Source organism: Hylobates moloch, unplaced genomic scaffold, assembly GCF_009828535.3.
Source record: "Hylobates moloch isolate HMO894 unplaced genomic scaffold, HMol_V3 SCAFFOLD_6, whole genome shotgun sequence".
NCBI classification, from domain to species: Eukaryota; Metazoa; Chordata; class Mammalia; order Primates; family Hylobatidae; genus Hylobates; species Hylobates moloch.
Genome location: NW_026652281.1, coordinates 5,430,122 through 5,457,097, shown reverse-complemented (window position 1 = coordinate 5,457,097; position 26,976 = coordinate 5,430,122). Strand labels below are relative to the sequence as shown.

The window sequence follows — 26,976 nt, the reverse complement described above, 5'->3', positions numbered from 1 at the left end:
GAGACAGAGCCAAACAGAAAAGAAGGCAGGTGATGGCTGAGGCAGAGATTGGAGCCATGACGCTTCCAGCTGAGGATCACCAAGGGTGGCCGGCTGCACCAGAAGCTGGGAGACGGGCCTGCAGCGGCGTCCTCCTCGGAGCCTCCGGAGGGAGCGTGGCCCTGCAAACACCTGGGTTTTGGACTCTGACCTCCGGAGCTGTGAGAATGCATTTATGTTGCTTTAAGCCTTCCAGTTTGTGGTTGTTACAGCAGCCACAGGAAATAGCGACTAGGTTGGTTCTTTCCTGGGATATATGGGACTTCTCTTATGTGCAGTTGTGTCCCAAGGAGTCCTGATGACCTTGCTGAAACTTTTAGAAAACTGCCCTACAGGCCGGGCACGGTGGCTCACGCCCCTAATCCCAGCACTTTGGGAGGCTGAGGCGGGCGGATCACGAGGTCAGGAGATGAAGACCATCCTGGCTAACACGGTGAAACCCCATCTGTACTAAAAATGCAAAAAATTAGGTGGGCGTGGTGGCGGGCACCTGTAGTCCCAGCTACTCGGGAGGCTGAGGCAGGAGAATGGCGCGAACATGGGAGGCGGAGCTTGCAGTGAGCGGAGATCGCGCCACTGCACTCCAGCCTGGGCGACAGAAAGAGACTCCGCCTCAAAAAAAAAAAAGAAAAGAAAACTGCCCTATAGTGAAAGCCTCTTCCTCCCAGCCCTCTGCCTTCCCGCTCTCCTCTGCAGGGGCCAGCCCCACAGACTGCCGGCCAATCTCCCATCTCTGCCTACCCCTCCTCTTTCCCTCCTGGGCCTTTTCCTTCTCCACCTCTTGGTCCCTGTTTCTCAGAGGACCAGGACTAACAAAGACCTCCATATATCAGGTTCAACAGCTACCAAGATTTTGCAACGTTTGCTTCGTCGCTTCCTTTTTCCTTCCTGTTTTGTCCTCAGATATTTTAAAGCAAATCCCATACCTCATGTCGTTTCATTCTCTACATATTTCAGAGCACATCTCTTAAAACCAAGAGTATTTTCTTATATAAACCACAGTTTCATGACCATACCTAACACTTGTATTGATAAATAGTTTCTTGGTATTTTTCAGGCCTCACCTACATTCTCTAAATTGTCTCAAAAATGTCTTTTCATAGTACTTGATTTGACTCAGTTTTGAACTCTGCATTTGGCAGACCTTTTTTATCCCAATCTGCCCCACTTATAAGTGACATGACGTTAGGCAAGTCACTTGACTTTTTTCCATTTCCCCCACCTTAAAATGGGGAAACCAATAGCATCTGCCTTACTGGGTTTTCCAAGAATTAAATGACGTCATTCCTTCATTCATTCATTCAACAAATGTTTTGTAAGCAGCTGCCCAAAATGCGTGGAACTGTTCTAGGTCCTACAAAAATATCAGAACACAAGACCAAGTACCTGGCTTCATGGAGCTTATATTTTTTATTTTATTATTATTATTGTTATTGTTATTTTGAGACAGTTGCTGTTTTACCCATACTGGAGCGGAATGGTATGATCTCGGCTCACCGCAACTTCCACCCCCCAGGTTCAAGCAATCCTCCTGCCTCAGCCTCCTAAGTAGCTGGGATTACAGGCACCTGCCACCATGTCCAGTGGATTTTTTTAGTTTTTAGTAGAGACGGATGAAGTTTTGCCATGTTAGCCAGGCTAGTCTCGAACTCCTGGGCTTAAGTGATCCACCTGCCTTAGCCTCCCAAAGTACTGGGATTACAGGCATGAGCCACAGCGCCCTGCCTGATTCCAGTGGAAGAAAAAGACAATAAACACAAAAAATAAATATGCCATAGAATGTCAGCTAGTTTCCCCAAATGTCAGCTACAAGTTTCCCCAAATTCTGATTTTTGTTTGAGAGAAAGTTTGTGAGTGCTGTGGGAAAATAACCTGGATAGCAGGAGGGCACATGGTGGGGTGCCCGTTATGGGCAAAGGAGTGAGGAGGGTCCTTTAGGAAGAGATGACCATTAACAGAAACCTGAGTGAATGAAGGGTTGAGCCTCCCTGGGGAAAGAAAGTCCCAGGCAGACAGAGGGCACATTTAAAGTGGGCGCCTGCTGGCACGGGAGAGCTGGGGTTCTCAAACTTCTTGGTAGCTGATCTCTTTACATTCTTAAAAATTATTGTTGGCTGACCTCCCGTTGGCAAAGCTAAAGAATTAAATGAGAGAAAAAAAAAAAAAAAGAGCCAGTGCGGTGGCTCACGCCTGTAATTCCAGCACTTTGGGAGGCCGAGGTGGGAGGATCATGAGGTCAGGAGTTCGAGACCAGCCTGACCAACATGGTGAAACCCCGTCTGTACTAAAAATACAAAAATTAGCCGGGCATGGTGGCTCACACACCTGTAATCCCAGCTACTCAGGAGGCCGAGGCAGGAGAATCGCTTGAACACAGGAGACAGAGGTTGTATCTGTTGTGGTTTACCATATTAGAAGTAAAACTAAAATATTACAAAATAAGAACAATTTATTTAAAATATAATACTTTCATTAAATGTTAACATAAATAACATCATTTTAATGAAAAACAACTATACTCCAAAACAAAACATTTTGGTGAGAGGAGTGGCATTATTTTGTATTTTTACAAATTTTTTTAAAGTCTGGGCCAGGAGGAGTGGCCCACACCTGTAATCCTAGCACTGTGGGAGACTGAGGAGAAAGGATTGCTTGAGCTCAGGAGTTTGAGACCAGCCTGGGATTACAAGCATTAGCCATTGTGCCTGGCCCCACCGTCCTATCTTGTACTTTGAATGGATCTTTTACTCATGTGCAATTTTATAACATTAGTCATTTGGAAAACATTGATTCACTGAGTTATACAGATCTTCCAAATGTTTAAGCATTGTATTCTATTTTTTTTTAAATTACAGACATAAAGATGGCAACAATAGACACTAGGGACTACTAGAGGGGGAAGGGAGGGAGCGGGGCAAGGGTTGAACAACTAACAGTTGGGTACTATGCTTAGTACCTGGGTGGCGAGATCATTCCTACCCCAAATCTCAGCATCATGCAATATACCCAGGTAACAAACCTGCACATGTACTTCCTGAATCTAAAAGTTGAAAAAAAGTTACATTTGTTACTATCACCACCAATCTTACCAGAAAAGTCTTTAAGAATTGGGCAGCTGTCCATCTCACAATGGTGGATACAAGTGTCTCCAAATTCTAATTTTTGTTTGAAAGAAAGCTTGAATTTTATAATTGGCAATAAATGCTGTCAAATGCACTGAGCCCTTCCTGTGCAAACCTCACCTTCCCTTCTAAGAACTCTGGGAATAGTAATGACAATTTTCACCATGTTTTTTTTTGTTGTTTTTGTTTTGTTTTGTTTTGTTTTTGAGACGGAGTCTCGCTCTGTCGCCCAGACTGGAGTGCAGTGGCGTGATCTCGGCTCACTGCAAGCTCCACCTCCTGGGTTCACGCCATTCTCCTGCCTCAGCCTCTCCGAGTAGCTGGGACTACAGGCGCTCGCCACCACGCCTGGCTAATTTTTTTTTTTTGTATTTTTAGTAGAGACGGGGTTTCATCATGGTCTCAATCTCCTGACCTCGTCATCCACCCGCCTCAGCATCCCAAAGTGCTGGGATTACAAGCGTGAGCCACCGCGCCCGGCCACTTTTCACCATGTATTAAGCCCTTGCTGTATGCCAGACATTTTGCTAAGCAATTTGCCTCTGTTATCTTATTCTCCTTTTCACCATATCCCTGGGAGGTATTATTTCTCCCATTTTGCAGATGAGGAAACTGAGGTCTAGAGCCACTAGTTACCTGCTTCAGGCCACACAGTTAGTGGCACTCCTATATACTTTCAGAGTTCCAGAAAAGAATTCTTGGGAAACACTTACTTATCAAGACCTAGCTCAAATGTTACCTCCTTGGAGAAGCCTTATGCCCAACCTGGACAATGAGAAAAACTCCCTTACCATTTGTTGAATGGTAGTTTAAAAGCACCAGGCACCGGGCATGGTGGCTCATGCCTGTAATCTCAGCATTTTGGGAGGCCGAGGCGGGTGGATCACCTGAGGTCAGGAGTTCGAGACCAGCCTGGCCAACAGAGTGAAACGCTGTCTCTACTAAAAGTACCAAAATTAGCTGGGCATGGTAGTGCATGCCTGTAATCCCAGTTACTTGGGAGGCTGAGGCAGGAGAATCATTTGAACCCTGGAGGCGGAGGTTGCAGCGAGCTGAGATCTCGCCACTGTACTCCAGCCTGGGCGACAGCATGAAACTCCGTCTCAAAAAAAATAAAACTAAAAAAATAAAATAAATAAATAAAAATAAATAAATAAAAGCACCAGGCAGCACACTCCATGTGCTAGCTCCATCACTTCATCTCCTCCTAGCAACAGGCTTATAGAACAGGTGGTGTTGCTTCCCCTGTCATAGTTTCCTATTGTTGCTGGAACAAATCACAAAATTTACCAGCTTAAATCAACACAAGTTTTTTGTTTTAAAGTTCTGTAGCTCAGAAGATTCACGGGGCTAAATCAAGGTGTAAGCAAGGCTATGTTCCTTCTGGCAGCACTAGCAGAAAATGTTTGCCCTTTTCCAGCTCCTAGAGGTCACCCACATTCCTTGGCTCTTGGCACCAGCAGCGCAGCATCTTCAAATCTGTCCCTCTCTCTTTCTGCTTCTATTTTCACATCTGCTTGTGACCTGACTCTCTTGCCCCTCCTTCTTTCCCTCAGAAGGACCCTTGTGATTACATGGGACCCACCAGTCATGTCATAATTAGGTTATTTCCCAGGATAATCCATCTCAAAGCCCTTAACATTATCACATCTGCAATGTTCCTTTTGCCGTGTAAAGTAATATATTCACAGGTTCTGAGGTTGGGGCATGGACATCTTTGAGGGGAGGGGCGTTATTCTGCCCATCACACCACCTTCTACAAAAGATTCACAGCAAATGTAGGTAACTTGCCCAGGTTCACACAGCCATTGAGTGGGGGATTCCAGATTTGAACTTGGGCCTCTCTTGACTCCAGGCCTACGCCACTGTCCCTAGACTCATGGGAGATACCAGGTGTATTAGTCTGTTGTCACGCTGCTAATAAAGACATACCCAAGCTAGGTAATTTATAAAGCAAAGAGGTTTAATTGACTCACAGTTCCACATGGCAAGGGAGGCCTCACAATCATGGCAGAAGGCAAATGAGGAGCAAAGTCACGTCTAACATGGCGGCAGGCAAGAGAGCTTGTGCAGGGGAACTCTCATTTGTAAAACCATTAGAGGCTGGGCGTGGTGGCTCACGCCTGTATTCCCAGCACTCTGGGAGGCTGACGTGGGCAGATCACTTGAGGTCAGGAGTTCAAGACCAGCCTGGCCATCATGGTGAAACCCCATCTCTACTAAAAATATAAAAATTTGCCGGGTGTGGTGTCACATGCCTGGAGTCCCAGCTACTCCAGAGGATGAGGCAGGAGAATCACTTGAACCCAGGAGGCAGAAGTTACAGTGAGCTGAGATCCCACCACTGCACTCCAGCCTGGGCGGCAGAGCAAGACTGTCTCAAAAACAAAAATAGAAAAACAACCAAACCCAAAAAACCACACACACACACACACATTAGATCTTGTGAGACTTATTCACTACCGTGAGAACAGTATGGGGAAAACCATGCCAATGATTCAATTATCACCACCTGGCCCCATTCTTGACACTTAGGGATTATTACAATTCAAGATGAGATTTGGGTGGGGACACAGCCAAAGTATATCACCAGGGTCTGCTAAGCACTGCAGGCCATAGTGCTTGTTCATATCTTCCTTTTAAATCTATTTCCTTGTACTGAAGATATGTGTTAATATTTATGTGAATTATTTGAAAATGAAGACTGGGATCTTTTTTATTTATTTATTTATTTTTGAGACAAAGTCCCACTTTTGTCCCCCAGGCTGGAGTGCAATGGTGTGATCCCAGCTCACTGCAACCTCTGCCTCCCGAGTTCAAGCAATTCTCCTGCCTGGGCCCCCTGAGTACCTGGGATTACTGTCGCCTGCCACCATGCCCAGCTAATTTTGTGTTTTTAGTAGAGACAGGGTTTCACCACGTTGGCCAGGCTAGTCTCGAACTCTTGACCTCAAGTGATCCACCCGCCTCAGCCTCCCAAAGTGCTGAGATTACAGGTGTGAGTCACTGCACCGAGCTAGAGAGACAACCATAAATCACTAGTGAGTTTTCACGTCCCCCAGTTTCTATCCAAGTGCAGATATCGCTTTTCCATGGTTAAAATCACAGCATAGACACTATATTGTATTGTTTTCCCCAGTTTTTTGTTATAAAAATTTTCAAACATAGAGAAAAGCTGAAATATATAGCACTACTTAGAGCCAACAATAGTAAACATTTTGCCATATTTGCTGTCTGTCCCTGAATGTTTATGTGTGTACATGATTTTATCTTTTGCTGAACCATTAAACAATACTTTACAGGCATTATGACCTTCACTCCTAAACTCTTCAGAATGCATCTCCTCACAATAAGGACATTCTCTCAATGAGTACAGTATAATTATTACACTATAAAATTACCAATAATTCACGAAGATCACCTATATCCAATCCATATTCAAATGTCTCCAATTGTCAACAAATAAAGAGTAAAACCAGCTTAAAAGACATATCAGGATCCATGCAAGATTGACACATTGTATTTGGTTATGTGTTTCTAGCTCTTCTATTTTGGAACAACCCCTCCCTACCACTTATATTTTTCTTTTCTTTTTTTTTTTTTGAGACAGAGACTCACTATGTCGCCCAGGCTGGAGTGCAGTGGCGCGATCTCGGCTCACTGCAGCCTCCGTCTCCGGGGTTCAAGTGATCCTCCCAACTCAGCCTCCTGAGTAGCTGGGACGCCTGGCGTGCCACACTACATCCCACCAATTTTTGTATTTTTGGTAGAGACGGGGTTTCATCATATTGGCCAGGATGGTCTCCAACTCCTGACTTCAAGTGATCTGCCCGCCTCGGCCTCCCAACGTGTGGGATTCCAGGCATGAGCCGCCGCGCCTGGCCCACTTATACTTTTCATGGCATCCCATTTATGGAGACCAGGCTCCCTATTTTTTGTAACGTGGGAATGAATCTTCCTGTTAATCTCCTCTGCTCAGCGTAGGGTCTAGCAAGAGCAGACTCTCTGTGTTTGTTGAACAAATGAAACCAATAATAATGGTTATTAATAACAATCCCAGTAGCCAATTTTTATTGACTATTCTCTTGGCCAGTGTGCTCACATTAGTCTAATTTGAACCTCACAGAAATCTTACGCGTTATGACATATTTGTCTCATTCACAGGTGGGGAGACCAAGGTTTAGGTAAGGAAAAAGTCGCTTGTCTGAAATCACAGCTAGAAAAGGGGCCAAAACCGAAGGGTGGACCCACTGGCTGGAAAACAGTGCAGTCAGGCAGGGGCCCCTGTTTCTTAACAATGAATGAACCAACGACCCCCAAGGTTGATTTGCCCGTGCACACGCACGCACTTGCTGAGTGCTTGCTACTTGCCAGGCCTCATGTCAAGCACTTTACGCCTGCTTTTATGCCCTACGTTTTGTTTTTGTCTGTTTTGCTTTTTTCCCCTAATGCCTAGCCAAAGGCGTGGCCCAGGCAGGACTTGGGGAGTGAATCAAGAGTGAACAAATGAATGAATGGGTGGCAACGGGATGTTCATAAACCAGACCCTCCTCGGACATCTAATGCGAACACTCCCGAGGCCCGGGCCCAGGAACGCTGAGGGCGCCTCGTGGGCCCCAGGCCGACCTCAGCTCGCGGCTCCCGGGCTCCGGGGGCCCAAGTGGCCCCCAGTAGGTGACGAGCCGGTGCCCGCCGGCGCCTCGGCGTTGCCACCTCCACCTGCCTGCCCTGTCCCCTTCCGGATCCGCAGCCAGGCCTCGGCGGGCTCCTAGTGTGCAGCCGCCCGGCCGCTTCCGCCCGAGGGTCGCGGGGCTCAGAGTCCGGCAGGCTCCAGGCGGGGCAGGGGAGGTCCGCGGCCGGGCAGGCGCACGCCCACCTGTCGGCCGCGCAGGCGCAGCAGCGCGCCGGCCTCCCCGCGCCCCGCGGCGCGCGGCCAGTGCGCAGGCGCGGCGGCCGATGCGAGTGTGTATGTGCGGGCGAGAAGATGGCGGCGGCGGGGGAAGCAGCGTGAACAGCCGGAGGAGCGCCGAGTCCCATTGAAACGGGCAGCCATGGCTCTCCACAGCCCGCAGGTAGCCGCCGGTCCGCGCCTTCGGCCGGAAGGGGCCCGAGCCCGGGGCGGGCGGACGCCGCGGCGGGCGGGCGTCCGCGCCCTGCCCGGAGCGAGCGTGTGGGAGTGGGGGAGGGCGCCGGGACATGCTGCCCGGGCCTAGGCCGGAGCCACCCGCCGCTTCCGCGCCCGCCGCGCCTTCGTCCCCCTGAGCCACCCGGACCCCTAATCCCGGCGAGTTCGAGGAGCGGGGGCTCCGGGCCCCGGCTGGGGAGGGCGTGGGGGGCGCCGAAGGGGTTAATCACCCTGGGGCTGGACCGCGGGGCGAGCCCGGGGTGTGGAGTGGGGCCCTCCCCGTCGCGCCGGCCGGGGGAGGCGGCCCGGGGGCTCCGGGAGTCCCCTGGAGCGGCAGGGGCCCCAGAGCAGCTCAGGTTGCTGCCTCTGCCTGGAGCGAGCCTCAGATTTGGGGGTGCCCTGTTGCCCCTTTGCCCCAAAAGCTTCGTTTCTCAGCTTGATTGATGACGCGGGGGTTGCCGATTTTCTGGTTTTTAGATAGAAGTCGCTGAGTAGCGGCCTTAGGCTACTGTTGCAAAGAAAACTCGAAATAAGTCGCAAGGACCGTACTTTCACTTGCATTTGAGTGACATCCCTTGCACGAATCCATCCCAGCCAGGCTGACGCTAACGCACCCTGCCTGAACAGTATCTAAAGCTTAGGGGCCCTTTACAATAATCCCGTAGTGGAAAGAAAGAGCTCTTTTTGGGAGATAGGCGTGTAGAGTTAAGCTCTTATTCACCTCTCCCACCCCTTCTCTCACACCTTCTCCCCCCTCCGCCATTATAATTATTCTGGACAAAAATCGGCCTGATGTATTATTTGTCACCCTTGCTTTAGACTGCTAATTTGTTGACATCTGGTCTCTATAAATTGTTGCACACTTTTAAACCATCTCATTGTGTATTTGTATTAAATACGGGGAAATGAAACAAAGTAGCCGTTCGGGAAACTGGTTGCGAGTAAAATCATAACCCTTCATAAGCAATTGGGTTTTGTTGCCCTTCTGCAGATGAAGTCAATCTGACTAGAACTCTTTTGAAACATGATTTTCGTAACTATTGTAATGAATGCGTGTTGTGGAATCTAAAATGCGAAAACTTTTTTAAAAATTAGATCTTACGACAAGCTTCAATTTTGTTAAATTAGCTGTAGTTTAGTTTGCATCAGAATTTCCCCCTTTAACGTTTTGTTCCCTTATACATTTACTTTTGTAAGTAGTGTAGGTCTTTGCACCAAAAAAGGGATCAGTAATTGAATAATTTTTACAAATGTTTAACACAAGGATTTTAAGAGATTTGGTGTATTTAGCTTCGTTTAGACTTTTCTATTAAAAAAAAGATTTGATATTTGCTTTTTTCTCAACTTAAATACTAATTAACTAGCCTGTTGTTAGAATTCGTATGAACAAGTATAAGGGTCATTATGAATTAATGTACGGTATTTCTTGTGATTTTGACATGAAGAAAGCATCTTTAGGCATAGCTCACTTCCTTTATTTAATAAGCATCAATCACAATTCAGGGTTGATTGAAATGTTAATTAATGGGGACGGATAATATGTAAACTTAATTGTAATTTTGTTTGCATTCGTTGTCCCAGTATTTACCTTTTATACAACAGTCTAAAGCGTTACACACATCTTTAGAAAATTGGAGTAGCAAAAGTTGGTGGGACGTAAATGTTAGCAACACTTTGGGTTTATTCTTTTAAAATATGATTTAAATGCTTTTAAGTTTTAGCATGGAGAAAGTAGCAAAGGAAATAGTTTGATTTCTCACTATTTTCTTGTTTTTTTTTTTTTTTTTTTTTTGAGTTGGAATTTGGCTCTTGTTGCCCAGGCTGGAGTGCACTGACGCTATCTTGGCCCACTGCAACCTCTGCCTCCCAGGTTCACGCGAGTCTCCTGCCTCAGCCTCCCAAGTAGCTAGGATTACAGGCGCCCACCACCACGCCTGGCTAATTTTTTGTATTTTTATTAGAAACTGTTTTCGCCATGTTGATCAGGCTGGTCTCAAACTCCTGACCTCAGGTTATCCACCCGCCTCGGACTCTCAAAGTGTTGGGATTATAGGCGTGAGCCACTGCGCCTGGGCGATTTCTCTTTTCATTTTAAAAGAATAGTAATGGAAACAAGTAATGGAATCATGTATGACAGGATTTACTTACTGGTTCCTGCTCGAGTCATTCTGAGCGTTTTAATAAACTTGTTTTATTTGGTTGCCTACTGTCCTAAGAGTCTTGCAGCCTTAATGGCCATTCGTTCATTCAGCAAATACTGATTGTTTATCAGATGTTAAGCGCCGTGATATGCATATTACTTGTTTATGTTGGGAATAACAACTGCAAATTGAAGGTCTTATTTTAAAATTGTCTTGTTAAAGTTAAATTTGTCACTGAGAATAATGGGACGTGGAAAAAGTTACAATTTAAAAATGTTTACAGGCCAGCACGGTGGCTCCTGCCTGTAATCCCAGCACTTTGGGAGGCGCAGGTGGGTGGATCACTTGAGGTCAGGAGTTCGATATCAGCCTGACCAATATGGTGAAACCCCGTCTCTACTAAAAATACAAAAATTAGCCAAGTGTGGTGAAGCTCGCCTGTAGTCCCACCTACTTGGGAGGCTGAGGCAGGAGAATCGCTTGAACCTGGGAGGCGGAGGTTGCAGTGAGCTGAGATCATGCCACTGCACTCCAACCTGGGCAACAGAGCAAGACTCGCGTCTTAAAAAAAAAAAAGAGTGAAACTCCATTTCGAAATAAAGAAAAAAGTTTATAGGTTAATAACCGTATTTCCAAATATTAGGCAGTGTTGGTTGATCCCTGTTACCTGTATTGAAGTGTAATAGTGAAGAATTTGGAAACATTTTGAGACCAGTAACTGTCAACATTTTAGCAAAGACAAATAAATGAACTTTAACAGTTGAAGTGTTAAGTCCAAGTGAATATCCTTGTCACTGAGGGGACCGATTAAATTATTTGGGGTAATTAATTTGAAGCTATTAGTTTTGCCTTACAGCGAAAAAATATTTGTGATTATTGATGTCATTTATAGTGAAATCTCCACAATAATGCTTCCTACACCCAATTTGAATGTCATGCAGTTGGCTTCTGTCCTTGTCTCTGCATAGACTCACCCCAGTCTCTTTTTTACCTTGTGATAGCAGGACCCCCACATTTTACATGGTGGAAGTCTTGGGTTCCACCTCTAGCTTATGGCTGAATGTTACTGTATTGCTGAATATCTTTCTAGCCAACAGCTGGATTAGTGTTAATTCTTGAAAGAGATACATTTTTATTAGAGTCTCAAGTAATGAGCGGCTGAAGCAAATAGAATTATTTGAAATGTTGACAGGGCATTTGGAGATAACAGTTTTCCTTTGCATAGTGACAGCAAGCTATTTAAACATGTCCTAAGAGTAGATGTTTTAAGTTTGTGAGCCAGTGGTCACCTTAGTGGTTTGTACAGATGGCCTGAGAAGTTTGTGAGCCAGTGGTCACCTTAGTGGTTTGTACAGATGGCCTGAGAAGTTTGTGAGCCAGTGGTCGCCTTAGTGGTTTGTACAGATGGTCTGAGCAGCCGCCCTGTACCAGGACCTCACCTTCATGCTTCTGAGCCCATCTCATTGAGAGTGCAGCGCACTGAAATTCCAGTGAATACTAAGCGGGCCTACCACATTCTAAATTCCTCACTAAAGCAAACGTTAGGACATGTATTTCAGTGTTCTGTTATGTGGAACTGATAGGATTTAAGCAGTGATTCACATAGGAAAACTTAAAGGAGAAAAGGATTACAAAGCTTAATGGTTGCTGTTTAATGCCAAGCCTAAGCGGCACGTTGCGTTGTGCTGTGCTCAGAATATATCATTCAAGTAATTGAGAAAGGTGGTATCATCTCCAGTTGAATTAGTTACATTAGGGTTTTTGTTTTGGTTTTTTGTTTTTTTGTTTTTAAAGATATAATTTCAGACCTGTAGGTACTTCCTGTTAATGGTTCCCGGTATTCAAGTGGCACATTAAATGTGGTTGCTGAGGACATTTCTTACTTATACTATACCAAAATACGAAACATAGTGGGAAGAGGTTGCTTTTGAATTTGTAGTTAGGCTGTTACTTTTCTATTTACTGCCACACATGCAAGAATCACCATCACCCAAAACAGATAAATCTGTTTGCAATGGAATTTGCTGGCCTTGGGCCATTGGATTACTGTCATTTGTCACTTTAGTGCCACTTCAGCAGTGTAGATGTTCGTTTCCAAAGACTTACATGTGCTTGGACTGCAGTTTTCTTGTTTATTGAAGTGTCCTCCCGAAAGGTCTTTCTGTGACCATTTCTGTCAATACAGGCTGGATGAAGAATTAGTGTAGGAAAATAAAGGTAGCCCGTGTGGCACGTGTATAGTATTTGTTTCAAGGATCAGAAAATGTAGAATTTATCATAAACCTCGATGTAGAATCTTCAGATCCTAGATTTTTTCTGAAGTGGCTATTTTTTGGCTGTTTGAAAGCTCCTGGGCCATGATCCCATTTTCATCAGATGACTTGAGAACCCAGAAGCTCTACCAGCACTGCCATTCTGCCCTGTCTTGAAACATCGTGCGCTGGTTGTCCTCTCCTGGAATAGGGCAGGTAAGGTGTTGAGATAGAAATGTGGTTTGGGGCTGTTAAAGCCTGAATTCCTCGACTTTACCTTTGGGCTCACATGAGAATTGTTAGGAGAGTGTGCATGTGGAGTGCGGGCCCAGCACCTGCGACCGTCTGCGCTGTAATGGTGGCTGCTCCTAAGAGTCCTCGGTCTCCACCCCGTTGGGCCTTATCGGTTGTCATTCTTCAGATCCATTCTCAGTTTACTTTTCTGGTATTAGCTGGAGGGACATCTCCTTAAGCCTGTATTGTATGGCTCAGGGGTCTCAAAACCCGTCCATTTTGAAGTGAGAATATCCCTAATAAAACGGTGAGCGTCCCCACTCCTGTGCTTTTTTTTTTTTTTTTCTTTCAGATGGTCTCACTCTGTCGCCCAGGCTGGAGTGCATTGGCGCTATCTTGTCTCACTGCAACGTCTGCCTCCCGGGTTCAAGCGATTGTCCTGTCTCAGCCTCCTGAGTAGCTAGGACTACAGGCGCCCGCCACCATGCCTGGCTAATTTTTTGTATTTTTACTAGAGAGTGGGTTTCACCGTGTTAGCCAGGATGGTCTTGATCTCCTGACCTCACGATCCGCCCGCCTCGGCCTCCCAAAGTGCTGGGATTATAGGCGTGAGCCACCACACCCAGCCACTTCTGTGCCTTTTGAACCTGATTTTTACATCTGACTCCTCCCTCTGTCCCTTTGTCTCTCTCTTTCTTCCTGATCTGATGGTGCTAGATTTTTGTTTTCCCATTTGTCTTTGTTTTATGAAGATGTGCTCCTTTCCATTTGTGTATATTGAGTACAGACATATCATGCCCTTGCTTGTTTTTTTTTTTTTTTTTTTTTTTTTTTTGAGACAGTCTTGCTCTGTTGCCCAGGCTGGAGTGCAATGGTGCGATCTCAGTTGACTGCAGCCTCTACCTCCTAGATTCAAGCGATTCTCCTGCCTCAGCCTCTCGAGTAGCTGGGATTACAGGTGTCTGCCACCACACCCAGCTAATTTTTTTGTATTTTTAGTAGAAATGGGGTTTTACCATATTAGGCTGGTCTCTAACTCCTGACCTCAGGTGATGCAGCTGCCTCAGCCTCCCAAAGTGCTGGGATTACAGGCATGAGCCACCGCAAGTGGCCCAGTTTTTGTATTTTTAGTAGACATGGGTTTCACCATGTTAGTCAGGCTGGTCTTGATCTCCTAACCTCAGGTGATCTGCCCACCTTGGCCCCTCAAAAGTGCTGGGATTACAGGTGTGAGCCACCGCGCCCGGCTCATTTTTTTGTATTTTTAGTAGAGATAGGGTTTCACCATGGTGGTCAGGCTGGTGTCGAACTCCTGACCTTAGGTGATCCACCTACCTTGGCCTCCCAGAGTGCTGAGATTACAGGCATGAGCCGCTGCCCCCAGCCTTCCAACTCATTCTTTGAAAAAAACAATTTGTTGTTGTTTTGTAGAGACAGGGATTTGCTGTGTTTTCCAGGCTGGTCTCGAACTCCTGGCCTCAAGGGATCCCTCCTGCCTCAGCTTCCTAAAGTACTGGGATTACAGGTGTGAGCCACCACGCCTAGCCTCCCTATTCATTCTGCAAATATCAGTCTTTTTACTTTTGACAGGACATGTTGAAGTTTTGGTTAAAAATAGAAGAGAATTTGAAAATGAAGTTCAATTCTAGAGGTTTTTGAGATTCCTGCCCAATGTAAAAAACTTCTGATACATTAAAACAATTTTTTTATATTTCATTTTTTAGAGCAGTTTTAGGTTCACAGCAAAATTGAGAGGAAAGTACAGAGAGTTCCTGTATACCCCTTCTCTTGATATTTTAAGTAATAATTTCCCTTACATGGCTACAAAGACTGTATATATATTTATATATATATTTATATATTTGTATATATATTTGTATATAAGTATATATATTTATAAATGCATATTTATATATGTATATATTTATAAATGCATATTTATATATGTATATATTTATAAATACATATTTATATATGTATATATTTATGAATACGTATTTATATATACGTATATATAAATACGTATTTATATATGTATATATTTATAAATACTTATTTATATATATGTGTATATATATATATAAATACGTATTTATGTATATATTTTTGAGACGGAGTCTTTATCTGTCGCCCAGGCTGGAGTGCAGTGGCACGATCTCGGCTCACTGCAAGCTCCACCTCCCGGGTTCACGCCATTCTCCTGCCTCAGCCTCCCGAGTAGCTGGGACTACAGGTGCCCGCCACCACTCCCGGCTAATTTTTTGCATTTTTAGTGGAGACAGGGTTTCACCGTGTTAGCCAGGATGGTCTCCATCTCCTGACCTCGTGATCCGCCCACCTCGGCCTCCCAAAGTGCTGGGATTACAGGCCTGAGCCGCTGCGCCGGGCCAAGACAATATATGTAGTTATTCAAGACCTGAAGTAGGCTTTCTGAGTAGATCTGATCATTGGGCAAGGAGGGACATATTTATTACGAGATACTAAGCATTGTATTAGTCATCATTTGAAGCCTATAAACTCTATAAACTGCATAGTTTAGAAAGTGCCTTAGCTTGTTTGCGCCTTACAGCCACTCTGTCCTGTATTATTATAACCATTTTAACGATGAGTAAGACAAGACCCAGAGAGGTTGTGACTTGAGGTCAAATGGCTGCTGGCCATCAGGACCTTTTAAAAGCAGGTGTTTTGACTTCTAAATCCTTTGCTTTTTCTGCTTTGCCAAACTGGTTTTCCAGAAGAGACTGATGAAGGCATAATCTTTCACACTGTGACTTCCCCTTAGTAGTTCCTCCAGAAACATTTACAGAATGAATGAATGAAATGAGCGTTTAAAAACTTTAATGTTACTAATTACAAAATCTGTTACTATAATATGTTACCATTCACTAAAGTTTGTGTGGGGTACATTTTAATAAAGTCGTTTATTTTATTTTGTAGTATAAAGACATGCTATTTTTAAGACACAAAAACAGCACTGACGTATTTAAAGTGAAAAGTAGAAGTCATTCCCTTCCTCTCTGATCCTTAATCGTCAGTTTGGTGTGTGTCTTCTATGCTTTTTTCCATTGGAGTATTTTGTTGTTGTTGTTCCGTTGTTTCATAATATGGTCTGTTCTATCTAGTCGCTGAACTGAACTTTGTTGAGCAAACCGTGTTTTCAAAATTATTGAAAACACCTACTGAAATCAGTTTTCTTATGTTTACCTAATTTTGCCAGGGAATGAAGCAGATATTCTGGAGATTAAAGTGGCTTATCAGGATCCAGTGTGCGGGGGACTGTGGAAGTACTGTAACAACTTATAACATGTTGTCCAAACAATTTTTTTTTTTTGTCTTAAGAAATATTTTGGGCCAGGTGCAGTGACTCACGCCTGTAATCGCAGCACTTTGGGAGGCTGAGACAGGCGAATCACTCAAGCTCAGGAGTTTGGGACCAGCCGGGGCAACATAGCAAAAGTCTTTTCTCTACAAAAAATACAAAAATGAGCTGGACATGGTGGTGCTTTCCTGTAGTCCCAGCTACTTGGGAGGTTGAGGTGGGGGATCGCTTGAACCTGGGAGGTGGAGATTGTACTGAGTCGAGATTGTGCCACGGCACTTCAGCTTTGGTGACAGAGCAAGACTCTTATGTCAAAAAAGAAAAGATAAGAAATATTTTGAAGACTTCCACCCCCTTAATAGCAGTCATGCTGTGCAGTGTTTATATTGTAAAAAGATGTCTGGGCTGGGCGTGGTGGCTCACACCTGTAATCCCAGCACTTTGGGAGGCCGAGGTGGGTGGATCACCTGAGGTCAGGAGTTTGAGACCATCCTGGCCAACATGGTAAAACCCCATCTCTGCTAAAAATACAAAAATTAGCCGGGTGTGGTGGTGGGCACCTTTAATCCCAGCTGCTCGGAAGGCTGAGGCAGAAGAATAGCTTGAGCCCGTGGGGGCAGAGGTTGCTGTGAGCCGAGATCACGCCAGTTCACTCCAGCCTGGACGAAAGAGTGAAACTCCATTGCAAAAAAACAAAAAAGGAGGTCTGATTCACATTCAGATTCTTGTCCATCCATTGCCTTTGCACTAGATTTATGAGAGGACAAACTTTATTAGTTGGAGATTGGTAAGTGACCTGCCCTAGGGAATAATGAGAAACTGGGTAATTAACGTGAATTTTTTTCCATCTTCTTGAAAATCATGTTTTTGTCTTCTGTCACTTTGTTTCGTCAGAGTACTGCAATGGCAAAAAACAAAACACTCCCCAACTCAGGTCCCACTCCTGAGAGATATCTACATTTAACTACTTCTGACTTGTAATAAAATGCAAAATCAGGGCTTCCAAGTGTGGTTTACTATTTTGTTTAGAATTAATTTGCAGAATACTAGACACTTTTTTCAGAACCACATATGAAGGACTTTATATCTTTTGTGATTGTTCAGAGATTTTGCTGGCCGGACGTTAGGAGTATAGAGCTGAAGAGAGAATTCCTGTGCTTTAGAAGTTGACTGAGTAGCGAGGGAGAGAAGCGGGCTAATGGCTGGGTGCATCCAGTTTCAGGGTGGTAATTCCTATAACGCAAGTATGAACAACATAGCCAAGAACTTTCATTCATTCGTTTGTTCATTCATTCAGCAAATAGTTACTGAGTGGCTGCTGTGTACCAGGCACTGAGGAGGGAGTGATGAGCGAAAACAGGCATTGTTTCTCTCTCTGAAGAGTTTATGGGTCCAGTGAGGAAGACAGCTTGCTAATCAGATAATCACAGTTACGTACATGTCACTCCAAACTGAGAGATGTTTCCCAAAGGAAGGGAACACGATCTGAAGTCAGAGAACGGTTCCCATGGAAGTGACGCGTTTACAGCATGAGACAGTGGGGACAGCATGTGCGGTGGACCTTTGGCGGGAGGGAATTTGGAGCATTTTGGAGAACTCAGCAAGGACCTGTGTGTTTTGGGCACAGAGCTGGAGGGGAGGGACAGACGCATCATCCAACCTTGCAGCCTTTGTTAGATGTTCCTGTCTTTATTCTGAGAAAAGTGTGGAAGAGGGGATGGTACAACGTTCGACCATGGAACCTCATAATCACATTGCCATTTGGGATCATACTCTGCCCAGTGAAGAACAGACTCACAGGGTCGCAGTGGCAGTAAGGAGATCATCTAGGGCAGGGTCCTTGGACTTTTGACTCAGAGGGTGCAGTGGAGCTGGAGGGAAGTTGCATGACTCAGGAGTTAGGTATAAGGTGTTTCAAAAAAGGAGGAGAGTGGGACTGAATGTTAGGCAAAGCTGGGAAGACATGTCTTCTAGAATGGTGACATTTGAGCTGGAGTTTTCCAGGCAGAGAAGCACACGGACAAGGGCGTGTGGAGGAGAATGTGCAGAGGAACCGTCTCGAAGCCTGCAGCCTGTTTGGGAAACAGATAAATTTGTGGCTGAAATGGTGTGTAGGGTGAATTGGTTAGCTGGGAGTCTGGAGAGGAGAGGTAAAGAATTTGATAATCCAAGCTCAGGACTGAGTTAAGTTGGTAGCAAAACTCAGTGTTAAGATTGCTGATTGAGGCCGGGTGCGAGGCTCACGCCTGTAATCCCAGCACTTTGGGAGACCGAAGTAGGCGGATCACTTGAGGTAAGGAGTTTGAGACCAGTCTGGCCAACATGCTGAAACCTCATCTCTACTAAAAATACAAAAATTAGCCGGGCGTGGTCTCGCATGTCTGTAATCTCAGCTACTTGAGAGGCTTAGGCGGGAGAATCGCTTGAACCCGGGAGGCAAAGGTTGCAGTGAGTCAGACTGTGCCACTGCACTCTAGCCTGGGCAACAGAGCAAGACTCCATCTGGAAAAAAAAAAAAAAAAAAGATTGCTGGGTTGAGATGATTGTGCAGGGGTCTGTCTGAGATGCTTTGAGAGTTGTCAGGGATTTGATTCTTTAGGCTCTACTCCATAGCTGGGACTTTACTCTCTGCTCACTTTGGCATCTTAAGCCTCATAACTTTGAGGGGAAAGAAGTAGGGCATTTCTTTTGGGGACTTCTGAGACAGATTAATGTGAGGCAAGTAGCCCTTCAGTGTCCTCAGTGATAATTGGATAGAGTAGTTAGGGAAGGTCATTTAGGGACATACTCCCTTTATTTTGAGGGGGAGGCACCTTTAAAAACGAGCATCTGTCCCTTGATTATATTCATAGAAAATAAAGAAAATAGTAAGAAAAACTTAGGTGACTTCTGTTACCTTATTTTAAATGTTTCCTATAGTACTTTTGGTAGTAAACTTTAGAGATTTGGAATCGTTGGATTTAACAGCATTTTTAGGTTTGTGATCTTTGAGTGCCCTCTTCTAATACCAGAATCACCTGGCACCCTGGGTGCCACCCAGAGACACTGAGTAAGGATCCCTGTGAGCAGGTCCCCAGGGTCCCCAGGCCGTCAGATCCTCTGCATGGGTTTGTGTACAGCTTTTTTCGTTTTAACTTGTTGAGCACTTTCCCATGAATAGCAATAACGAAATCATATTTTGGACAAAGTGTTACATCTCCAGTCTAGGTTAGGTGTGAACAACAACAAAAATATGGATTGTGCCCCTCACTCTGAGTGTGATACTTATTTTAGCGCTGAGTGGAATTGTGGAACAGTTTTGAGCAGATGAGAAACCTGACATTTTGCCACTTTGAAGAGCTGTCATGTTGTGTCTTCAGAACGAGATTTCACATTGGTTTGGCATTCTTTAAGTACATGATTATGCCTTTTAAACAAGCATTTACCCAGCACTTGCTCTGTGCCAGGGCCCGTGTTGGGATTTATAAGTTACAAAAAACATGTTTTTAAAAATGTAGGTACACGTGTGTTCCCCAAAGCCTTAAGAGCTGCTCTGGCTGTTGCTCTGCACCCAACATCTTGAAATAGGACCCTTGTGGACAGCATGGGATCAGCACACTCCCCCACAGCTCAGTGTAACTGTGAGCGTCTGGTGTCCCAGAAAACTGGAACTTTCTAATTCATCCTGAAGCCTGGTTGTCAACATCTCTGAGGATGTGTGCATAGCATTAAGGCAATTTACCATCAGGAATTCCTGCTCCCTTTTGCTGTTGTTGCTCATGGATTCGTCAGGTGAGGAAATTCCAGTCTCTAGTTTTTCCCAAACTGGTGCTGAAATAATTACGCTTGGTTCTCTCTTGCTTCTTACCTCTTTGCTCTTCTGTGCCACAATGTTGTATTCTAAGTTAGATGCCAGCAGCAGAAATTTTCTTCCACGTGTAACTAGAGTTTTAGGCTTGAGAAAGGGCTAGCTGTTTTGTTTTGTTTTGTTTCTTTTTGTCTGAGATGGAGTCTTGTTCTGTCACCCAGGCAGTGGCAAGATCTCAGCGCACTGCAACCTCTGCCTCCTGGGCTGAAGTGATTCTGTGGCCTCAGCCTCCCTAGTAGCTGGGATTACAGGTGCATGCTACCATGCCTGGCTAATTTTTGTATTTTTAGCAGAGACGGGGTTTCACCATGTTGGCTAGGCTGGTCTTGAACTCTTGACCTCAAGTGATCTCCCTGCCTCAGCCTCCCAGTGTGCTGGGATTACAGACGTGAGCCACTGCGCCCGGTGGCTTTTGCTTTTTAAGGTGGACAGGAACACCTTGCAGCTGTGCTTCTTTGCCCTTGTTGCTTTTGGGTGGAAACATAGACTTAAGTTAGCATATTCATCAGTTGATCTCTTTTCTGTGAGAAGGGAAAGAAATCGCAGTATTTTGTGTGCACGGCAGGCTTTGAAGACCCTTATACTTTGATTCTGTAGATGCCCTGTCCTTCCTCGGGAGGCAGTCAGCTGTGTACAGAGGCCTGTGTGGCCCTGTCGTGAGAGGAGTGGGAGGAGGACATCGCTCTGCCTGGGGAGGTTGTGCCTTATGCAGAGGTGAACACCACATGGATGAGCCGGAGCAGCCACCGGCCTGGCTGCTCTGTCGGGTCAGGAAGGCTTTCTTGAGTCTGGTGTGGTCTGGCTCCCCCAGTGTCCCCACTGCGTAGCACAGTGGGCACTCAGGTGTTTGTCTGTTGGATCGGTTAATTGACAGGGACCAGTTGAAGCAAACAGAGAACAGCTGGTTGTCATTCACTGTTTTTCAGGACTGCGTATGGTTGTTTTTGGTGTTTCTGTAATAGTTTTAGGCATGAAGTTCAGGACCACAGCATGAAAGACCATGAGGGACAGATTTGCCTTCTATAGAAATAGTAATGAGAGCTGATGAAGAAGAGGTGGCTGCTTCCCAAAGTATCAGATTGATTGTCATTTCTGCATTTGGAATGCATGAGTGACCCCTAAGCTGCTCTTCAGGGTCTTCAGTGCTCTCTTTTTTTTGAGACGGAGTCTCGCTTTGTCTCCCAGGCTGGAGTACAGTGGCGCAATCTGGGCTCACTGCAAGCTCCGCCTCCCGGATTCACGCCATTCACCTGCCTCAGCCTCTCTGAGTAGGTGAGACTACAGGTGTCCGCCACCACGCCCGGCTAATTTTTTTTGTATTTTTAGTAGAGACGGGGTTTCACCGTGGTCTCGATCTCCTGACCTCGTGATCCGCCTGCCTCGGCCTCCCAAAGTGCTGGGATTACCAGCGTGAGCCACCGCACCCAGCCCTTCAGTGCTCTGTTTACCTCTGTTGTGTAGTTTCTTGAATCCAGGTGACTGACCCGCACGTCGCATGTAAGTTATTTTGTTTTATTCCTTGGTTTGTTTCTCAGCGAGTGTAGTCTGGAGATCATAGGACACTTAGCAATGCAGAGAGAATGCCTTCACCAGAGTTACCAGCAAGTGCTTGGCTGTGGGGGCTCCGTGTACTAAAGCTCTTCCAGGACTGTTAGTGGGCATGCCAGTGATCTTCGCAGGCCTGCTTAGAGCAAAATGCAGCTGTCTCCCAAATCCAGGAACCACGGAGCAGCCGACCTTTCCAGTATAGGGCCCAATTATGTGTCACCAGTGAACATGGAAAGAGCCTTTCGGTTGGTGTGCCGCAGTTAGTTTATCTTTCCCCACCTTTGTGACCTTAGGTATCTCAGCCAAAGCCGTCATTCACCCACTAGTTATTCATTGAGCTCAGCTATGTGCCAGCCATTGTTGGTACAGAAATGGAGGGGAACGCATTGTCTCTCTCTGAGACCGTCTGTCTGTAGACAGGCTCACCCCCTCTGTCCCTGTGGCTTGCTCCCCCACTTTCAGTGAGTCTCTGTGCCTGGGCCATCTTCTTAGACATGCCCACTTTACCCAGCTTTAAAATCGTGCCGTCGTTCACAGTTGTCACCCTGTCTCCTTGCTCCCTCTCCAGAGCACTTCACACCTAATACCTTACATACCTGGTATCCTGACAGACGTGTCTGGTTCACTCTCTTGTCCTCCCCCAATATAAGCTCCGTGAGGGCAGGGGTTTTTGTTTGCTTTGTTCACTGGTAGGGCCCCTATTCCTAGAATGTGGTGAGTGCTCAGTAAATATTTATTAACAAACACATTCATGAAAGACATACCACAGTGGACATATTCAGAAGCCCACAGTCTAGCGTGGGAAAGAAGCTAGAGAATCAACTGTTAGGATCCAGAATTAGAGAGACCGTCACAGGAGAGTCCCCAGGGACACCTTGGCTCATGTTTGTGAAGAAAATAGTTCACAAATATGAGCCTTTGGAACTGAGTTCTATAGTGTGCAGAGTGAGCCAGGCCAGCAGGGACCCAAGAGAAGGGCACCCAAAGCAGAAAGACCTGGCGTGTGCCATATCGCCGAAGTGCATTTGGGACGTGGAGAGTTGTCAGGGCTGCAGCGCTGGGGGTTGGCTGGGAAGGTGGATGGGTGCGTCTTGTAGGATCTGCTAGGGTCTTTTAACCTGAAAAGTTCTGGGAGACTTGAAAGACTTTTCCTGAGCACCAGAATAGTAAGGTTCAGTTGAGAGACAGCTCTGTTGTGGCCACATGCAGTTTGGAGGGTGAGGGGTGAGCACAGAGGTGGAAGTAGATTGTTGCAGAGACCCGGTTGAGAAACGTGGAGGGCCTGAACAGTGCCTAGAAGAGGGGCAGGCCTTAGGGTGGCGGGAGGTGGGTGGCTGGCGGGAGCCAGCTTGTCGTGGTGTGTTCATGGTATAGTATTTTCTTTCTTAAAATGTGGAATGATACTTGTTTAGTAAAATGTTTTTCCCACTTCTTCCTCTTTTTTAGAGATGGGGTCTGGCTCTGTCATCCAGGCTGGAGTGAGTGGCACAATTGTAGCTCACTCACTGCAGCATCCAACTCTTAGGCTCAGGCCATTCTCCCTTCTTAGCCTCCCAAAATGGTGGGACTACAGACGTGCGCCACCATGCGTGGCTTTCCATTTCTTATATTGTGAATCTTTTTCCATTAAATATTTTTCTTTGTGATTGTTGTTTGTTTTTAGATCTCAAGAGCCTTAACTTAATCTTCAGCTTTGTTTTTTAAGGACTGCAGTGTATTCTCAAGTTATAGTTTATGCATACTAAAAATGGTAATGTTTGGCAGGTTTTTTTGGTCCCATTTTTAGTTGTGAATTTATCTTATTTCCTAGAGCAAATTAAGCACATTATTGTAAACTGGAAGATGAACATCCTTAATTCATTGATTATTTTTGGGGCAAAGGGAGAGATATATTTTGCTATGGGGTATTAAGAAGATACTTAGTGGATATTTAAAACATGAATTTTTAAAAATTTTAAAAGTAATATAAAAAACAAGTTCTACATATGAAATGTTTGAAAAATATTTAAAAAGGTCTATTATTATTATTACTAAATTTTTTTTTTTTTTGGAGATGGAGTCTCCCTCTGTCACCAGGGTTGGAGTGCAGTGTCGCAGTCTTGGCTCACTGCAAGCTCTGCCTCCCGGGTTCACGCCATTCTCCTGTCTCAGCCTCTCCGAGTAGCTGGGACTACAGGCGGCCGCCACCACGCCCGGCTAATTTTTTGTATTTTTAGTGGAGACGGAGTTTCACCGTGGTCTCGATCTCTTGACCTCGTGATCCCCCCGCCTCGGCCTCCCAAAGTGCTGGGATTACAAGCGTGAGCCACCGCGCCCAGCCTATTACTATTATTTTTTGAGATAGAGTCTTGCTCTGTCACCCAGGCTGGAGTGCAGTTCGCAGTCTCGGCTCACTGCAACCTCTGCCTCTCGTGCTCAAGCGATTCTCCTTCCTCAACCTCCTGAGTAGCTGGGACTACAGGCATGCACCACCACGCCTAGCTACTTTTTATATTTTTTTAGTAGAGATGGGGTTTCACCATACTGGCCAGTCTGGTCTCGACCTCCTGACCTCAAGTCATCTGCCCGCCTAGGCCTCCCAAAGTGCTTGGGATTACAGGCGTGAGCCACCACTCCCGGGCCATTTATAAAGTATTTATCAATAAGCTGGCTTATGTTTGGTAAAGTCCAACTATTTCAGCTACTGCTGTAGATATCCAGGAAGATAAGCAAAGCATCCTTACCTTTGTGTATAATGGATAGCTAAGGCGTAAGAAACAACTGGGCGCATTACAAGATGTGTAATTAAGTGCTGAATTATGTGGTGCGTGTGGCAGGTTCTTTTGTAGTAATTCAGAGAATGAAGATGGGTAATGAGCTAGTCTTGAGAAGGAGAGGGTCTCTGCCTCCCAAAGCGCTGGGATTATAGGCATGAGCCAGTGAGTCCAGCTGGGTGACCTTACTACTTTACATGAATTCTCTGGTCCCTGCTGCCCAACTATCCTTTTATCTCCTTTTTTGCTCACCCCATTTATGTGTTAGGGTGCCCTCCCTTTTTAGAAAAAAAACAAATCAGTAGAGCTCAGCTTTATTTTTGTTGTTGTTGTTGTTTTTTTTTGGAGACGGAGTCTCTCTCTGTCGCCCAGGCTGGAGTGCAGTGGCGCGATCTCGGCTCACTGCAAGCACCGCCTCCCGGGTTCACGCCATTCTCCTGCCTCAGCCTCTCTGAGTAGCTGGGACTACAGGCGCCCGCCACCACGCCCGGCTAATTTTTTTGTATTTTTAGTAGAGACGGGGTTTCACCGTGGTCTCGATCTCCTGACCTCGTGATCCGCCCGCCTCGGCCTCCCAAAGTGCTGGGATTACAAGCATGAGCCACCGCGCCCAGCCTTAGAGCTCAGCTTTCTAACTGGCTTACACCATAAACTGGAGATTTAGTGGTTCATGTAACTAGAAATTCCAGAGGTAGATCAGGCTTCAGAGTTGGTTTAGTTCAGCCATTCAGTTACAGTTTTGAGGACCTGGCTTCTTTTCATTTTTTCACTTTTCATTTCTTCATCTTTTCATTCTGCATGTCAGTATTATCGCAGAGCTAGTTTCCCCCACGATGGCGGAATGGCCACAGCAGTTGCAGGCTTCACATTTGAGCACAGCCTCTGTCACACCAACCTGACCAAGAGAGTGAGTTTGTATCCCAGAATTGTAGGCAGTGTCCTGAGCTTCTTGCCCTTTGGGTCGTCCCTGAACCAGAGCACTGTGGTGACGAAAGTGGTATACCAGGCGGGGCTCCCATCTGGCCTGGGGATTGGGATGTGTTGACATGTGAACTGGGTGACCACTATCACACAGGGTAGAAAGGGGAGCTGGCCAGTTCGCTGCTGTCCCACATGAGCATAATGTCTCTCCCCCCTCTCCTTTTCTAGATATGCCACTTCCTCCTGGACTCCTCAGCCTGGAAGATTGTCCTTTCTCCCTGGCAAATCATCTGTACTATCTGATTGCATCTTACAGTCTTCTTTAAATATTATTCTTCCTTAATTGTTAATGTGTCTGTACCTTGAGGTCAGCCTCAGGTTCCAATCCTGTTCCATTTTCTGTTTGTGGAATCTCAGGCAAGATTGGTTTCTCTGAACTTTTAAAGTTTTTTCATCTTCATCATTCAGCAAATCTTTATTAGATTCTCAGTATTGTGCTTCAGGGGACGAAATACAGACTGACACAAGGAGATAACAGTTCATTCACAGAGACATAGGTAAATGAGAATTTCTATGAAATATCAACAGTGCTTTGGCAGAAATAGGGTTTAGAAACACTTCCTGAGGAGGTGATGCCTGCTTTGAGCCTTGAAGGACAAGTAGGACTTCTTCAGAGCATGAGGGAAGAGGGAGCTGCCTGCATGAAGGCTGATCAGCAGAATAATGAATAAACGCAGAGTTACTGGGATCTTAGGTGCACAACCTTCGGCAAGGTTGGTAGGCAGAGACGCCCATTACACCAGGTTGAAGAGTGAAGTTTCTACCTTTATATACACCTTACAATTAGAGGTGTGACCGCATGTCCTGGTCTAAACTTATCCCAGCATAATTCATCATAATGATCCTTTCACTCTGAAATATGCCTCTAATTTGGATGATAAATGGTTACCCAACTTAAAATAGAAGTCTGGAGCCATAGGGACAGTCACTGTGATAGCAGTGTGCTTGCTTCATAGTAGAGCCTTGGGATTACATGAGATAGAGCATAGCAGTGCTTCTCAAACTTAAAAGTCCATTGAGAATCAGCTGCGGGTCTTGTGAATGTGCACATTTAGATTCAGTACACCTGGGGTGGGCCCTGAGCGCTGTCTGAGCTCCTAGGTAATTCCCAGGCTGCTGGCCTGGTGACCTCACTTTGAGTAGCAGGTAGTATTGGGCTTCGGCAGCTTCAGAGGGTGTGTGAAGTTCTGAAATCATAGGCAGAAATGTGTGTACATGCATTCTTTAGGGGGTGGGCCTAATTCCCTTACATCAGTTTCTCAGGAGGTCTGTTGACACCCAAGAAACATTTGGAATCTCCCTTTTAGAAATTTCGTGCAGATTAAATGAAATAACGTTGATTAAATGCCTTTAACATTGTCTAGAACATAATGGACATTCAGTACACACTAGCTGTATGTCCTCCTTCCCTGACCCCGGTTCTTTGAAGGCAGAACACATTGCTTAAACATTTTAAACTGCTTTTTAATGTCCTTTCTATGCCGTTGGTTCTCAATAAGTGTGGATTTAGCTTGGTGACAAGCTGTTTGATGACTGTGAGCCATTCTGTCAGCATTTGCGAGTCTCTTAGGTGCCAAGCGTTTTACTAGGTAGATAGGAGGAGGCCACTGCCTAG

The 26,976-nt window shown here is 45.5% G+C and overlaps 1 protein-coding gene across 2 annotated transcripts in view; it reads left to right on the top strand.

Moving 5' to 3' along the window:
- The first annotated feature begins 8,085 nt into the window (after nucleotides 1–8,085).
- USP10 (ubiquitin specific peptidase 10) overlaps nucleotides 8,086–26,976 on the top strand; it is a 77,121-nt gene continuing 58,230 nt past the window's right edge. Inside the window, exon 1 of one of the 2 annotated variants that reach the window (XM_032156294.2) lies at nucleotides 8,086–8,233. Coding sequence is in view for 1 of the 2 variants with exons in the window: in XM_032156295.2 (XP_032012186.1) it covers nucleotides 8,213–8,233 (21 nt within the window). In the remaining variant the exon portion in view is untranslated. The remainder of the gene's footprint in view (nucleotides 8,234–26,976) is intronic. The other variant, XM_032156295.2, reaches the window with a different exon arrangement.